The 15,843-nt window shown below is 45.1% G+C and overlaps 1 protein-coding gene across 2 annotated transcripts; it reads left to right on the top strand.

Annotated features, from left to right (window-relative positions):
- The first annotated feature begins 10,097 nt into the window (after positions 1–10,097).
- On the top strand, positions 10,098–14,440 carry LOC311147135 (large ribosomal subunit protein eL43). 2 transcript variants are annotated; one of them, XM_084183760.1, is made up of 4 exons: positions 10,098–10,164; positions 10,927–11,055; positions 11,170–11,252; positions 14,271–14,440. In XM_084183760.1, the coding sequence occupies exons 1-4, from the start codon at positions 10,162–10,164 to the stop codon at positions 14,332–14,334; spliced, it is 279 nt and encodes a 92-aa protein (XP_084039886.1). In that variant the 5' UTR covers positions 10,098–10,161; the 3' UTR covers positions 14,335–14,440. The 2 variants fall into 2 exon arrangements, with proteins under 2 accessions (XP_084039886.1, XP_084039887.1); XM_084183761.1 differs by having other exon boundaries at positions 10,133–10,225.
- The last annotated feature ends 1,403 nt before the right edge of the window (positions 14,441–15,843 follow it).

Genomic DNA, 15,843 nt, shown 5'->3' with positions numbered 1-15,843 from the left:
CGCGTGACGCCGCATGACAACATGAACGCAAATAGTCGACAGTCTGCTGGGTGGTGCATTATAATATGTTTAGAAACTCTGTGGTTATTAGTGATGGGTCATGCGCACAAGCATCGGCTCTGAGAGCCGGCTCTTTGTAGTGAATCAGAAGAGCCGGCTCGCATCGAGTGAGAGCCGGCTCCCAGTTTTTTGCCCATTCGCTGCTTAGGTTTCACTTTCACAGAGGTCTGTTATGATTGGCCAGCATGGCGACCAGCATGCGGCATTCACGTGAGAATTAAGGATGTGTAAACAGAGAGGGGGCGGGGCAGACACACCACTTGACTCCACTGCAAGTGAAGAGAGAGACAGAGCGGACTGAGGAGCGTGTGTGCGTCTTGCATTGTCGTGTCGTTTAACTATGAGTGACACTAGAAAGCGAAGCAGCATCTGGCTGCAGTTTAAAGATATTGGGAACAAGAAAGCAGAGTGCCTTCACTGCAAAACGAAGGTCACTATAAGAGCAGGTTCCACCACAAACCTGCATAGACATACAAGAACTGTCCATCCTACAGTGCAGTTAGAGGAGAGAGGGCAAGCCAGCTCACCATCTACTGATCCTGGTGTGTCTCATACCAGAACAACAGCTGCTGTAACGTCTACTGCCATCCCCATGCGTGCAAGTATAACCTCTCCTACTGCAACTCAAAGCAAAATAAGTCAGTTTTTACCTAAACTGATGACCCCAGCCAAACAGCACAGTAATAAGAAGATACCTAAACATGATACTCGATCCCCATCCCCCTCATCCATTGTGAGGACAAATGATGATAATGAAAGATGAAAACTTGCCAAAGCCCTAAATCCCACATACACTCTACCCAGTAGAAAACACTTTCCCACAATGATCCCAAAACTATATGACACAGAACGTGCATTATGGCAAGAAAGGGTGACAAAAGCTCCATCAGTTTGCCTGACAACTGACTGCTGGACCTCCAGAACAACCTGCTCTTTCATGTCTGTCACTTGCCACTTTATTGAAGATTACAAGATGACATCTTGCCTTCTGGACTGCTTCGAGTTCACCGACAGACACACTGCAGAAAACTTGGCAGTGGAGCTACTAAGAGTGGCAAAAGAGTGGCAAGTAGAGGACAAAGTGGTGTGCTGTGTGAGTGATAATGCTGCAAACATCACCAAAGCCATAAAAGTTTTGAAGTGGACCCATCACCCATGTCTGGCGCATACACTAAACCTGGTGGTTAGAGATGCTCTGAAGGTGATCAAAACAACCGTGGATAAGGTGAAGGCTGTTGTGGAGTTTTTCCACAAAAGCACAGTAGCAGCACAGAAGCTAAAGTCCACACAGCGCCAAATGGGGATTCCTGAACTGAGGCCCAAACAAGAGTGTGCCACCAGGTGGAACTCAACATTTGATATGTTGAAACGAATGCTTGAAATAAAAGATGCCATCATCTCCACCCTGGCCCTCATCAACGCATCTATTGAGCCATTAAGCCAAGAGGAATGGGAGCTGGTGAAAGAGGTCTGCGCCGTCCTGCAACCATTCCAGGAGGTGACTGTGGAGATAAGTGCAGACAGGTACCTAGAACCATTGAAGCATTGTTTTCTCTACTACTATTCAGTCACTATTATACATTGCAAACACAACACATACAGTATAATGCATCACGTATAATATGCCACATACTTTTAAAAAACTAAATTCTAAAAGTTGCTGTTTTCTCTCCTTCAGCTATGTCACAGCCTCGAAAATGCTCCTGCTTTGCAAAGGTCTGCAGCTGGTGACAGCCGAGAACCAATGGACAGTAACTGTGCAGAAAGTGAAGGAATTAGTTGCAGCTCTTTGTTCAGCCATGGACCGCAAATTTCTGCGGATGGAGTACAACACTGTCCTTTCAGAAACTACCTTATTGGATCCAAGGTTTAAAAAACTTGCCTTCAGTGATCGTAGAGCTGTTGATGAAGCTCTTCAGAGGATTAGTGCAGCAGCAGCAGCAAAATGCACCCCCAGCAGCCAGCCAGCTCCACCATTACAGGGCCAAGTGGAGGAGGAGCAGCAAACCTCTGCTGTTTGGAGGCTTTTTGATGACAGAGCTACAGGAGATGCTTCAAGGAGAAATCCGACAGCTGATGCTATAATGGAGGTGAGGAGCTACCTTGAGGAGCCCCTCATCCAGAGAGCAGAAGACCCACTGAGCTGGTGGCAGGCCAAGGCCTCAGTCTTTCCACTCCTGGTGAAGGTGATGGAGGGGAGACTATGTATTGTTGCCACATCAGTTCCTTCTGAGAGAATCTTCTCCAAAACAGGGCAGATACTCACGGAGAGGCGAAATCGTATCAGGCCTATCAGCCCATCCAAGCTGAGGCATCTGATCTTCCTGAATGCCAACCTGCCCTGAGGACTAATGCTGTTTGCTGGAGTTTGGTTCTGGTTTTGATTCTGTTCTGTGGATTTGTTTGAAGTTTATTGTTAATTTGTGCAATAAAAAAGTTTAATTGAAATAAACAAATGTAAGAGTGGTTTTGTCACAGAATAAATGCACAGAATTAGGCATTATAAGGTCTCTCATAAAAACACTGAAAGCAAAAGGGTTTTCAACACATAAACCATGATTTTTTTTCAAAGTTAAGGTAAAATATAGGCTACAAAAGATCCTAAATAAAGAGCCGTTCGGGAGTCGAAAGAGCCGGCTCTTCTTTGGGAGCCGAGTCAAAAGAGCCGGCTCTCAGAAAAGAGCCGAACTTCCCATCATTAGTGGTTATACCAAAGATAGGGCTGTCGTTTCAAATGGGAACAAATGAGTCATAGTGGGCAGAACAATCAAGGAGGTGGACAGAGCCAATCAAGGAGGTGGACAGAGCCAATCAAGGAGGTGGACAGAGCCAATCAAAGGAGGTGGACAGAGCCAATCAAAGGAGGTGGACAGAGCCAATCAAAGGAGGTGGACAGAGCCAATCAAGGAGGTGGACAGAGCCAATCAAAGGAGGTGGACAGAGCCAAGCACGGGATCCTATTGGCGTGTTCTAGCAATTATTTGCATATTTCCGTTAGGGAACGCCTACTCTGAAGTGCGCGTGTGCAATAACTACGTTTGCCTTTGCACTCCTTCTAAACAACGCAATTTTTAAAAACTTTGGCAAAGGGTAAAGTCTACAAAACTTAGTCCACTCTGTTTGTAACAGATTTTAGTTTTGGGAACAGAACACTGTATGGAGATGAAATGTTTCATCAATGAGAAAATTAGCAGAATGTCGGCCAAAATCTATCTTCTCCTACTGCCGGCCACTGGGCTTCCTCTCATCACCATATTTGGTAGTGAGTGGAAACGCGAAGCAGATGCTTCACATTTATACATCCGGTGAAATATCTGAGTCATTGTTCTATCTGTGGTTCCGGGTTGCGAACCTCAACCTCTAGGAGGGAGGTGTTGCGAGCGTCGGAAAGCTAGACTCGATAACCTTTTCTAAATAGAGATAAATAGTAACGACGTCTTTTCGTAGGCACTAACTCTGCCATGCTTCTTTGGACAAAGCATATGGAGAAAATGAATGGCGTTTTTAGAGGGTTTTTGGATAAACACAGGCTTAGGAGATCTTATACGTTTTGTTCAATGAGATAATCTTCATTAGCTAATGTCACTTTTTGTGAATTTTGAAGAATTTATGTAATTTAAAAAAAAAACAAAGCACATAAAGGCTTGATAATTCATAAAGGTCATGTTAGCTGACTAATATTATCTCAGAGAACAAAACATAAAGGCTTCATAATTCATAAAGATTATGTGTCCCCCAGGGCTCAGTTCTAGGCCCTCTCCTATTCTCGCTATACACCAAGTCACTTGGCTCTGTCATATCCTCACATGGCCTCTCCTATCATTGCTACGCAGACGACACACAACTAATCTTCTCCTTTCCCCCTTCTGATAACCAGGTGGCGAATCGCATCTCTGCATGTCTGGCAGACATATCAGTATGGATGACGGATCACCACCTCAAGCTGAACCTTGGCAAGACGGAGCTGCTCTTCCTCCCGGGGAAGGACTGCCTGTTCCATGATCTCGCCATCACGGTTGACAACTCCGTTGTGTCCTCTTCCCAGAGTGCGAAGAGCCTTGGCGTGACCCTGGACAATACCCTGTCGTTCTCCGCTAACATCAAGGCGGTGACCCGATCCTGTAGGTTCATGCTCTACAACATTCGGAGAGTACGACCCTGCCTTACACAGGAAGCGGCACAGGTCCTAATCCAGGCACTTGTCATCTCCCGTCTGGATTACTGCAACTCGCTGTTGGCTGGGCTCCCTGCCTGTGCCATTAAACCCCTACAACTCATCCAGAATGCTGCAGCCCGTCTGGTGTTCAACCTTCCCAAGTTCTCTCACGTCACCCCGCTCCTCCGCACACTCCACTGGCTTCCAGTTGAAGCTCGCATCTGCTACAAGACCATGGTGCTTGCCTACGGAGCTGTGAGGGGAACGGCACCTCCGTACCTTCAGGCTCTGATCAGTCCCTACACCCAAACGAGGGCATTGCGTTCATCCACCTCTGGCCTGCTGGCTCCCCTACCTCTGCGGAAGCACAGTTCCCGCTCAGCCCAGTCAAAACTGTTCGCTGCTCTGGCACCCCAATGGTGGAACAAGCTCCCTCACGACGCCAGGACAGCGGAGTCACTCACCACCTTCCGGAGACATTTGAAACCCCACCTCTTTAAGGAATACCTGGGATAGGATAAAGTAATCCGATTAATGTAATCTAGTCTTCAGGTTAGGGTGTAGGAGCAGATTAATGTCATCTAGTCTTCAGGAGGTTAGGGTGTAGGAGCAGATTAATGTAATCTAGTCTTCAGGAGGTTAGGGTGTAGGGGCAGATTAATGTAATCTAGTCTTCAGGAGGTTAGGGTGTAGGAGCAGATTAATGTCATCTAGTCTTCAGGAGGTTAGGGTGTAGGAGCAGATTAATGTCATCTAGTCTTCAGGAGGTTAGGGTGTAGGAGCAGATTAATGTAATCTAGTCTTCAGGAGGTTAGGGTGTAGGGGCAGATTAATGTCATCTAGTCTTCAGGAGGTTAGGGTGTAGGAGCAGATTAATGTAATCTAGTCTTCAGGAGGTTAGGGTGTAGGGGCAGATTAATGTCATCTAGTCTTCAGGAGGTTAGGGTGTAGGAGCAGATTAATGTAATCTAGTCTTCAGGAGGTTAGGGTGTAGGGGCAGATTAATGTCATCTAGTCTTCAGGAGGTTAGGGTGTAGGAGCAGATTAATGTCATCTAGTCTTCAGGAGGTTAGGGTGTAGGAGCAGATTAATGTAATCTAGTCTTCAGGAGGTTAGGGTGTAGGAGCAGATTAATGTAATCTAGTCTTCAGGAGGTTAGGGTGTAGGGGCAGATTAATGTAATCTAGTCTTCAGGAGGTTAGGGTGTAGGGGCAGATTAATGTAATCTATTCTTCAGGAGGTTAGGGTGTAGGGCAGATTAATGTAATCTAGTCTTCAGGAGGTTAGGGTGTAGGGGCAGATTAATGTCATCTAGTCTTCAGGAGGTTAGGGTGTAGGGCAGATTAATGTAATCTAGTCTTCAGGAGGTTAGGGTGTAGGGGCAGATTAATGTAATATAGTCTTCAGGAGGTTAGGGTGTAGGGCAGATTGTCATCTAGTCTCCATGAGGTTAGGGTGTAGGGCAGATTAATGTAATCTAGTCTTCAGGAGGTTAGGGTGTAGGGCAGATTAATGTCATCTAGTCTTCAGGAGGTTAGGGTGTAGGAGCAGATTAATGTAATCTAGTCTTCAGGAGGTTAGGGTGTAGGGCAGATTAATGTAATCTAGTCTTCAGGAGGTTAGGGTGTAGGAGCAGATTAATGTAATCTAGTCTTCAGGAGGTTAGGGTGTAGGAGCAGATTAATGTCATCTAGTCTTCAGGAGGTTAGGGTGTAGGAGCAGATTAATGTAATCTAGTCTTCAGGAGGTTAGGGTGTAGGAGCAGATTAATGTAATCTAGTCTTCAGGAGGTTAGGGTGTAGGAGCAGATTAATGTAATCTAGTCTTCAGGAGGTTAGGGTGTAGGAGCAGATTAATGTAATCTAGTCTTCAGGAGGTTAGGGTGTAGGAGCAGATTAATGTAATCTAGTCTTCAGGAGGTTAGGGTGTAGGGGCAGATTAATGTAATCTAGTCTTCAGGAGGTTAGGGTGTAGGGGCAGATTAATGTCATCTAGTCTTCAGGAGGTTAGGGTGTAGGGGCAGATTAATGTCATCTAGTCTTCAGGAGGTTAGGGTGTAGGAGCAGATTAATGTAATCTAGTCTTCAGGAGGTTAGGGTGTAGGGGCAGATTAATGTAATCTAGTCTTCAGGAGGTTAGGGTGTAGGAGCAGATTAATGTCATCTAGTCTTCAGGAGGTTAGGGTGTAGGGCAGATTAATGTCATCTAGTCTTCAGGAGGTTAGGGTGTAGTGGCAGATTAATGTCATCTAGTCTTCAGGAGGTTAGGGTGTAGGAGCAGATTAATGTCATCTAGTCTTCAGGAGGTTAGGGTGTAGGGGCAGATTAATGTCATCTAGTCTTCAGGAGGTTAGGGTGTAGGGGCAGATTAATGTCATCTAGTCTTCAGGAGGTTAGGGTGTAGTGGCAGATTAATGTCATCTAGTCTTCAGGAGGTTAGGGTGTAGGAGCAGATTAATGTCATCTAGTCTTCAGGAGGTTAGGGTGTAGGGGCAGATTAATGTAATCTAGTCTTCAGAAGGTTAGGGTGTAGGGGCAGATTAATGTCATCTAGTCTTCAGGAGGTTAGGGTGTAGGGGCAGATTAATGTCATCTAGTCTTCAGGAGGTTAGGGTGTAGGGGCAGATTAATGTAATCTAGTCTTCAGGAGGTTAGGGTGTAGGGGCAGATTAATGTAATCTAGTCTTCAGGAGGTTAGGGTGTAGGAGCAGATTAATGTCATCTAGTCTTCAGGAGGTTAGGGTGTAGGGGCAGATTAATGTAATCTAGTCTTCAGGAGGTTAGGGTGTAGGGGCAGATTAATGTAATCTAGTCTTCAGGAAAGGGCAGATTAATGTAATCTAGTCTTCAGGAAAGGGCAGATTAATGTAATCTAGTCTTCAGGAGGTTAGGGTGAAGGAGCAGATTAATGTCATCTAGTCTTCAGGAAAGGGCAGATTAATGTAATCTAGTCTTCAGGAAAGGGCAGATTAATGTAATCTAGTCTTCAGGAGGTTAGGGTGAAGGAGCAGATTAATGTCATCTAGTCTTCAGGAAAGGGCAGATTAATGTAATCTAGTCTTCAGGAGGTTAGGGTGAAGGAGCAGATTAATGTCATCTAGTCTTCAGGAGGTTAGGGTGTAGGAGCAGATTAATGTAATCTAGTCTTCAGGACGTTAGGGTGTAGGGGCAGATTAATGTAATCTAGTCTTCAGGAGGTTAGGGTGTAGGAGCAGATTAATGTCATCTAGTCTTCAGGAGGTTAGGGTGTAGGAGCAGATTAATGTAATCTAGTCTTCAGGAGGTTAGGGTGAAGGAGCAGATTAATGTAATCTAGTCTGCAGGAGGTTAGGGTGAAGGAGCAGATTAATGTCATCTAGTCTTCAGGAAAGGGCAGATTAATGTAATCTAGTCTTCAGGAAAGGGCAGATTAATGTAATCTAGTCTTCAGGAGGTTAGGGTGAAGGAGCAGATTAATGTCATCTAGTCTTCAGGAGGTTAGGGTGTAGGAGCAGATTAATGTAATCTAGTCTTCAGGAGGTTAGGGTGTAGGGGCAGATTAATGTAATCTAGTCTTCAGGAGGTTAGGGTGTAGGAGCAGATTAATGTCATCTAGTCTTCAGGAGGTTAGGGTGTAGGAGCAGATTAATGTAATCTAGTCTTCAGGAGGTTAGGGTGAAGGAGCAGATTAATGTAATCTAGTCTTCAGGAGGTTAGGGTGTTGGAGCAGATTTAATGTAATCTAGTCTTCAGGAGGTTAGGGTGTAGGAGCAGATTAATGTCATCTAGTCTTCAGGAGGTTAGGGTGTAGGGGCAGATTAATGTAATCTAGTCTTCAGGAGGTTAGGGTGTAGGGGCAGATTAATGTAATCTAGTCTTCAGGAGGTTAGGGTGTAGGAGCAGATTAATGTAATCTAGTCTTCAGGAGGTTAGGGTGTAGGGGCAGATTAATGTAATCTAGTCTTCAGGAGGTTAGGGTGTAGGAGCAGATTAATGTAATCTAGTCTTCAGGAGGTTAGGGTGAAGGGGCAGATTAATGTCATCTAATCTTTTTACATTTTTTTCTAATTTTCCTTTTATGATTTTTTTTTAGTCATTTAGCAGACGCTCTTATCCAGAGCGACTTACTGTTAAGTGAGTGCATACAATATTTTATTTTTTATTTTTCATACTGGCCCCCCGTGGGAATCGAACCCACAACCCTGGCATTGCAAACACCATGCTCTACCAACTGAGCTACATCCCTGCCGGCCATTCCCTCCCCTACCCTGGACGACGCTGGGCCAATTGTGCGCCGCCCCATGGGTCTCCCGGTCGCGGCCGGCTACGACCAGGATCTCTAGTGGCACAGCTAGCACTGCGATGCAGTGCCTTAGACCACTGCGCCACTCGGGAGACCTTCATTAGACACTGTGTTAACAAACCTCCAAACGAGCTTCAATGCCATACAACACTCCTTCCGTAGCCTCCAACTGCTCTTAAACGCTATTAAAACTAAATGCATGCTCTTCAATTGAACGCTGCTTATGCCCGCCCGACTAGAATCACTACTCTCGGCGGGTCTGACTTAGAATATGTGGACAACTACAAATACCTAGGTGTCTGGTTAGACCGTAAACTCTCCTTCCAGACTCACATTAAGCATCTCCAATCCAAAGTTAAATCTAGAATCGGCTTCCTATTTCGCAACAAAGCCTCCTTCACTCATGCTGCCAAACATGCCCTCGTAAAACTGACTATCCTACCGATCCTTGACTTCGGCGATGTTATTTACAAAATAGCCTCCAACACTCTACTCAGCAAATTGGATGTAGTCTATCACAGTGCCATCCATTTTGTCACCAAAGCCCCATATACTACCCACCATTGTGACCTGTACGCTCTCGTTGGCTGGTCCTCACTACATATTCGTCGCCAAACCCACTGGCTCCAGGCCATCTATAAATCACTGCTAGGCAAATCCCCGCCTTATCTTAGCTCATTGGTCACCATAGCAACACCCACCTGTAGTATGCGCTCCAGCAGGTATATCTCACTGGTCATCCCCAAAGCCAACACCTCCTTTGGCCGCCATCTGTAATTAGCCCATCCAACTACCTCATCCCCATATTGTTATTTATTTTGCTCATTTGCACCCCAGTATCTCTATTTGCACATCATCTTCTGCACATCTATCATTCCAGTGTTAATACTAATTGTAACTATTTTGCACTATAGCCTATTTATTGCCTTACCTCCATAACTTACTACATTTGCACACACTGTATATATATTTTCTGTTGTATTTTTGACTGTACGTTTTGTTTACCCCATATGTAACTCTGTGTTGTTGTTTTTATCGCACTGCTTTGCTTTATCTTGGCCAGGTCGCAGTTGTAAATGAGAACTTGTTCTCAACTGGCTTACCTGGTTAAATAAAGGGGAAAAAATAATAAAAATAATAATGAGTAGGTGTGTCCAAACTTTTTTGACTGGTAGGGTACTGTATACAAACATACATACATACATACATACATGCATACATATACATATATATATATATATATATACACACACATATATATACAGCTTTTATGACATTACAAACATTCCAATCCTGTGTGTAGCATGGGGATAATGTCCATGGACAGTTTGGTTATTTTATTCATTTATTTTCATTTGGTTGAAGATAAACTGTATCTGGCTGTTTTTGTCTAATTATAGGAAAACAAACAACATTTACTAGATCTATATCCCTCTAGTGATTTATCACTTGTAGACCCAAAACTAAATATGAACATATTTGAAGGTTTTATTTTGTAACCACTTTTCCCTCTCAGCTGGGCTGAAAAGGCCCCGAGCAGCGCCGACATCCCACAATGCAACACCGAGCAGCGCCGACATCCCACAATGCAACACATTCCACAGGGGTAAACTGCGCCTGCGTCTTTTTGTCTTCCTCTTTGGACCAACGTCTCCTCAGCTACAATGGTGAGCCGAAGATGTTCTCGTCCTAATCCACACCAATCTAAATAATCCAAGGCGAATAATGGTATAACAATTAATCTGATGCCCTGTATATATAATTCGCCATTAGATCCACAAGTTATTACATATATTTTAGTGAACAAAATACCTAAATGAATTATTTTTAGTGTTTGCATACCTGGGAGTCGTAGCAATGGCCGCCTAGTACGTGCATGGCTTTCGGCTAAGCGGCAGAGTGTACTGTTAGCAAGCTACAGCGGAGCTGTGTGTTTTGTAGTATTGTCTGCAGCAGTCACCAGACCCAAAGCATGGTCGTGTCAATAACTAGGTTAGCGAGCTAGTTATCTGTAAAGGCTAGTTGCTTGCAAGCAGTCCCAGTCCGTCGAGGCGGCGTGGCTAAATGCTAGCTAACTAATGTTCAGAGAAATGCCGGTAACAGTGAGTCTGTAACGTTATTCTGGAGTGTGGTTGTCAGACGTTGGCTATTCATCTTCAAGAAATCAAATGCACCGCTAGTTGAGTGCATGGGTTTTTGTGTACGACTTGGCTAATAGCTAACTTTTATGGTTCTGCAATGTTGCTTAGGAAAATACTGTCATTGCCTTGGCCAGTAAAGTTCGCCGAATGTTTTAGCATTGCCTCTGTTTAGATATCTGTAGCTGTGTTTGGGAGGGCTATTTCCTATCACAGTAACGTTAGTGGGGGTTTACTAACTTGAGGGAGTGTTGTGTATGGATAAGTGTATTTAATGATTGTCTTCCTCAGGCTAAGCGCACCAAGAAGGTGGGGATCGTGGGTAAATATGGCACGCGTTACGGCGCGTCGCTCAGGAAGATGGTGAAGAAGATTGAGATCAGCCAGCACGCAAAGTACACCTGCTCCTTCTGTGGCAAGGTACAGTCCTGCACAACTGTTACTGACGTGTTAATAACAGCACGGAACGGATGTTAATAACTAACAGCACGGAACGGATGTTAATAACAGTACTTGTTTGTTTTTAATCGTCAGACTAAGATGAAGAGGAGGGCTGTTGGTATCTGGCACTGTGGGTCCTGCATGAAGACTGTTGCTGGAGGTGCCTGGACATACAAGTAAGTAGCTCCGTGTGAGGGTCTGGACTGTGGGTGGGTGTGCGTTCTCCATCCCCTGGTTGACTCTCCCTCTCAGATATGAGATGTTTGCTTGGTGAATTTTTTTTCTCCCCTCAAGCCTTCCAGACTGTAACTAGCCGGTAACATTTTCATTTTAGTCATTTAGCAGACGCTCTTATCCAGAGCGACTTCCAGTTAGTGCGTTCATCTTCTAATGGCTAGGTGAGAACCACGTCAGTCATAGCAAGTCCAGTCAGTAAGGGGGAACTGTCAGGTGCTGCGGGTGTTAACTCACAAACGGCTTTCTGGGGAGGGGGGGGGGGTTCTTTAAGATGGTGTGTAAAGAGGTAGGGTTTCAGGTGCTTTCGGAAGATGGGCAGGGACTCTGCTGTCCTAGCTTCAGGGGGACGCTGGTTCCACCATTGGGGTGCCAGGACAGAGAAGAGCTTGGACTGGGCTGAGCGGGAGCTGCCCTCAGGTAGGGATGGGAGGGCCAAGAGACCAGAGGTGGCAGAACGGAGTGCTCGGGTTGGGGTGTAGAGTTTGACCATAGCCTGAAGGTAGGGAGGGGCAGTTCCTCTTGCTGCTCCGTATACTCTCCTGTCCTGAGGGGGAATCGGAAGGCTACGTGTCAATAGGTCAGTGGCTTCCTCTCCGTCGTCTGCGCCGATCTGGAAACATTGTTACAGCAGGGCTGGAACTAAAGCATGCACCGTCAATAGTCCATCCTTGGTCTAACGCTGCTTTCACATGTCCCTCTCTCTTGGAGATGGTCAGAGAACAATCACATCAGCTGGAATGGTGGTGGGGCAGCGTCTGTTCAGAGGGTTGGAATGTTGCATTTTCTGAGACTGTTCTAATAATAATAATAATAATAATATGCCATTTAGCAGACGCTTTTATCCAAAGCGACTTAGTCATGCGTGCATACATTTTTTTGTGTATGGGTGGTCCCGGGGATCGAACCCACTACCTTGGCGTTACAAGCGCCGTGCTCTACCAGCTGAGCTACAGCTACCTGATGAATTCCTCTGAACGTTTGGTAACGTTTCAACCTTCTACGCTGAACAAAAATATAAACACAAAATGTGAAGTGTTGGTTTCATGTTTCATGAGCTGAAATAAAATATCCCAGAAATGTTCCATACGCACAAAAAGCTTATTTCGCTCAAATTTTGTGCACACATTTGTTAACATCCCTGTTAGTGAGCATTTGTTCATTGCCAAGATAATCCATCCACCTGACGGGCACGCTGAAGAAGTGTGCTCTTCATGGATGAATCCCGGATTCAACTGTACCGGGCAGGTGGCAGACAGCGTGTATGGCCACTTGTGGGTGAGTGGTTTGCGGATGTCTACGTTGTGAACAGAGTGCCCTGTGGTGGTGGGATTATGGTATGGGCAGGCATAAACTACCGACAACTAACACAATTGCATTTCATCGATGGCAATTTGAATGCACAGAGACACCGTGACGAGATCCTGAGGCCCATTGTCGTGCCATTCATCGGCCACCATCACCTCATGTTTCAGCATGATAATGCACGGCCCCATGTCGCAAGGATTTGTACACAATTCCTGAAAGCTGAAAATGTCTGTTCTTCCATGGCCTGCATACTCACCAGACATGTCACCCATTAAGCATGTTTGGAATGCTCTGGATTGACGTGTACCACAGCATGTTCCAGCAACTTCGCACAGCCATTTAGTCAGTTAAGAACAAATTCTTATTTACAATAACGACTAAACCCGGACGACGTTGGGCCAATTGTGCGCCGCCCTATGGGGCTCCCGAGTGGCGCAGCGGTCTAAGGCACTGCAGCTCACTGCTTGAGGCGTCACTACAGACCCCCTGGTTCGATTCCAGGCTGTATCACAACCGGCCGTGATTGGGAGTCCCATAGGGCGGACGTAAGGACCATCCCACCTGCGAAAGACTATGATCATAAATGCTAATTTTGATCCAATGTCTGGATTTCTTTTGCCCCAGCTCATGAAACATGGGACCAACACTTTACATGTTGCGCTTTTATATTTTTGCTTAGTGTAAATTGTTCCCCTCTGTTTTCTAAATCATTGTTCCCCTCTGTTCTAAATCATCGTTCCCCTCTGTGTTCTAAATCATTGTTCCCCTCTGTTCTAAATCATCGTTCCCCTCTGTGTTCTAAATCATCGTTCCCCTCTGTGTTCTAAATCATCGTTCCCCTCTGTGTTCTAAATCATCGTTCCCCTCTGTGTTCTAAATCATCGTTCCCCTCTGTGTTCTAAATCATCGTTCCCCTCTGTGTTCTAAATCATCGTTCCCCTCTGTGTTCTAAATCATCGTTCCCCTCTGTGTTCTAAATCATCGTTCCCCTCTGTGTTCTAAATCATCGTTCCCCTCTGTGTTCTAAATCATCGTTCCCCTCTGTGTTCTAAATCATCGTTCCCCTCTGTGTTCTAAATCATCGTTCCCCTCTGTGTTCTAAATCATCGTTCCCCTCTGTGTTCTAAATCATCGTTCCCCTCTGTGTTCTAAATCATCGTTCCCCTCTGTGTTCTAAATAATCGTTCCCCTCTGTGTTCTAAATCATCGTTCCCCTCTGTGTTCTAAATCATCGTTCCCCTCTGTGTTCTAAATCATCGTTCCCCTCTGTGTTCTAAATCATCGTTCCCCTCTGTGTTCTAAATCATCGTTCCCCTCTGTGTTCTAAATCATCGTTCCCCTCTGTGTTCTAAATCATCGTTCCCCTCTGTGTTCTAAATCATCGTTCCCCTCTGTGTTCTAAATCATCGTTCCCCTCTGTGTTCTAAATCATCGTTCCCCTCTGTGTTCTAAATCATCGTTCCCCTCTGTGTTCTAAATCATTGTTCCCCTCTGTGTTCTAAATCATCGTTCCCCTCTGTGTTCTAAATCATCGTTCCCCTCTGTGTTCTAAATCATCGTTCCCCTCTGTGTTCTAAATCATCGTTCCCCTCTGTGTTCTAAATCATCGTTCCCCTCTGTGTTCTAAATCATCGTTCCCCTCTGTGTTCCAGCACGACGTCTGCAGTCACAGTGAAGTCGGCCATCAGGAGACTGAAGGAGCTGAAAGACCAGTAGAAGGTTACTGGAGGATCAGACCGTCACCTGTTGGGAACCGTTTCTATCCGAGCTAGACGCTGCCTCATGTCAAACATCCACCACAATAAAAAGCAGTCAAGAGGAACGCCTGAGTCTGTTACTTTTACTATAGTTGTGTTGCTGATTTATTTCTACATTTTAGTCATTTAGCAGACGCTCTTATCCAGTCACTACAGTAGTGAGTCATTTAGCAGACGCTCTTATCCAGAGTCACTACAGTAGTGAGTCATTTAGCAGACGCTCTTATCCAGAGCCACTACAGTAGTGAGTCATTTAGCAGACACTCTTATCCAGAGAGACTACAGTAGTGAGTCATTTAGCAGACGCTCTTATCCAGAGTCACTACAGTAGTGAGTCATTTAGCAGACTCTCTTATCCAGAGAGACTACAGTAGTGAGTCATTTAGCAGACGCTCTTATTCAGAGAGACTACAGTAGTGAGTCATTTAGCAGACGCTCTTATCCAGAGCCACTACAGTAGAGTCATTTAGCAGACACTCTTATCCAGAGCCACTACAGTAGTGAGTCATTTAGCAGACGCTCTTATCCAGAGCCACTACAGTAGTGAGTCATTTAGCAGACACTCTTATCCAGAGCCACTACAGTAGTGAGTCATTTAGCAGACACTCTTATCCAGAGCCACTACAGTAGTGAGTCATTTAGCAGACGCTCTTATCCAGAGTCACTACAGTAGTGAGTCATTTAGCAGACTCTCTTATCCAGAGCCACTACAGTAGTGAGTCATTTAGCAGACACTCTTATCCAGAGCCACTACAGTAGTGAGTCATTTAGCAGACACTCTTATCCAGAGCCACTACAGTAGTGAGTCATTTAGCAGACGCTCTTATCCAGAGAGACTACAGTAAGTGCATTCATCTTAAGGTGGCTAGGTGAGAGAACCACATCAGTCGTAAGTACATTTTCCCTCAAAGTAGTTATCCACAAAGTCGTCGGGGTTTATTTAAGATACAGCAATGGTTTCAGAATATTTTGGAGGTGGTCAGGGAGGGACTCTGCTGTCGTGACGTTAGGGGGAAGCTTGTTCCAGCCAATGATTTTATATACAGTGGCGGCTGCTGAGGGGAGGATGGCTCATAATAATGGTTGGTATGGAGCTCATGGAATGGCATCTCAAACATGGAAACAATATGTTTGTATTTGATACCATTCCACTGATTCTGCTCTGGCCATTGTTGTCCTCAAGGTGCCACCAACCTCCTGTTGACTTATTCCACATTTTGTTATAGCATGAATTGAAAATGGATTTAAAAAAAAAAAAAACGTTTTCTAACCCACCTACACACAATATCCCATAATGACAAAAGTGAACGTGTTTTTAGACATTTTGCCTAATTTGTTCAAATGAAATAGATACCTCATTTACATAAGTATTCACACCCGTGAGTCAGCACATGTAAGAACCACCTTTGGCACCGATTACAGCAGTGAGTCTTTCTGGGTAAGTCTAAGAGCTTTGCACACCTGGTTT

This window comes from Coregonus lavaretus (genome assembly GCF_964263955.1).
Source record: "Coregonus lavaretus genome assembly, chromosome: 19".
NCBI classification, from domain to species: domain Eukaryota; kingdom Metazoa; phylum Chordata; class Actinopteri; order Salmoniformes; family Salmonidae; genus Coregonus; species Coregonus lavaretus.
Note: the sequence above shows the minus strand (reverse complement) of the source record. Positions and strands in the feature narration are given on the sequence as shown.

Bases quoted from the DNA above. Each gene is read 5' to 3' on its own strand.
- LOC311147135 (XM_084183760.1), top strand. The intron at 11,056-11,169 runs GTACAGTCCTGC...TTTAATCGTCAG, and splicing joins CCTGCTCCTTCTGTGGCAAG to ACTAAGATGAAGAGGAGGGC. The intron at 11,253-14,270 runs GTAAGTAGCTCC...TCTGTGTTCCAG, and splicing joins GGAGGTGCCTGGACATACAA to CACGACGTCTGCAGTCACAG.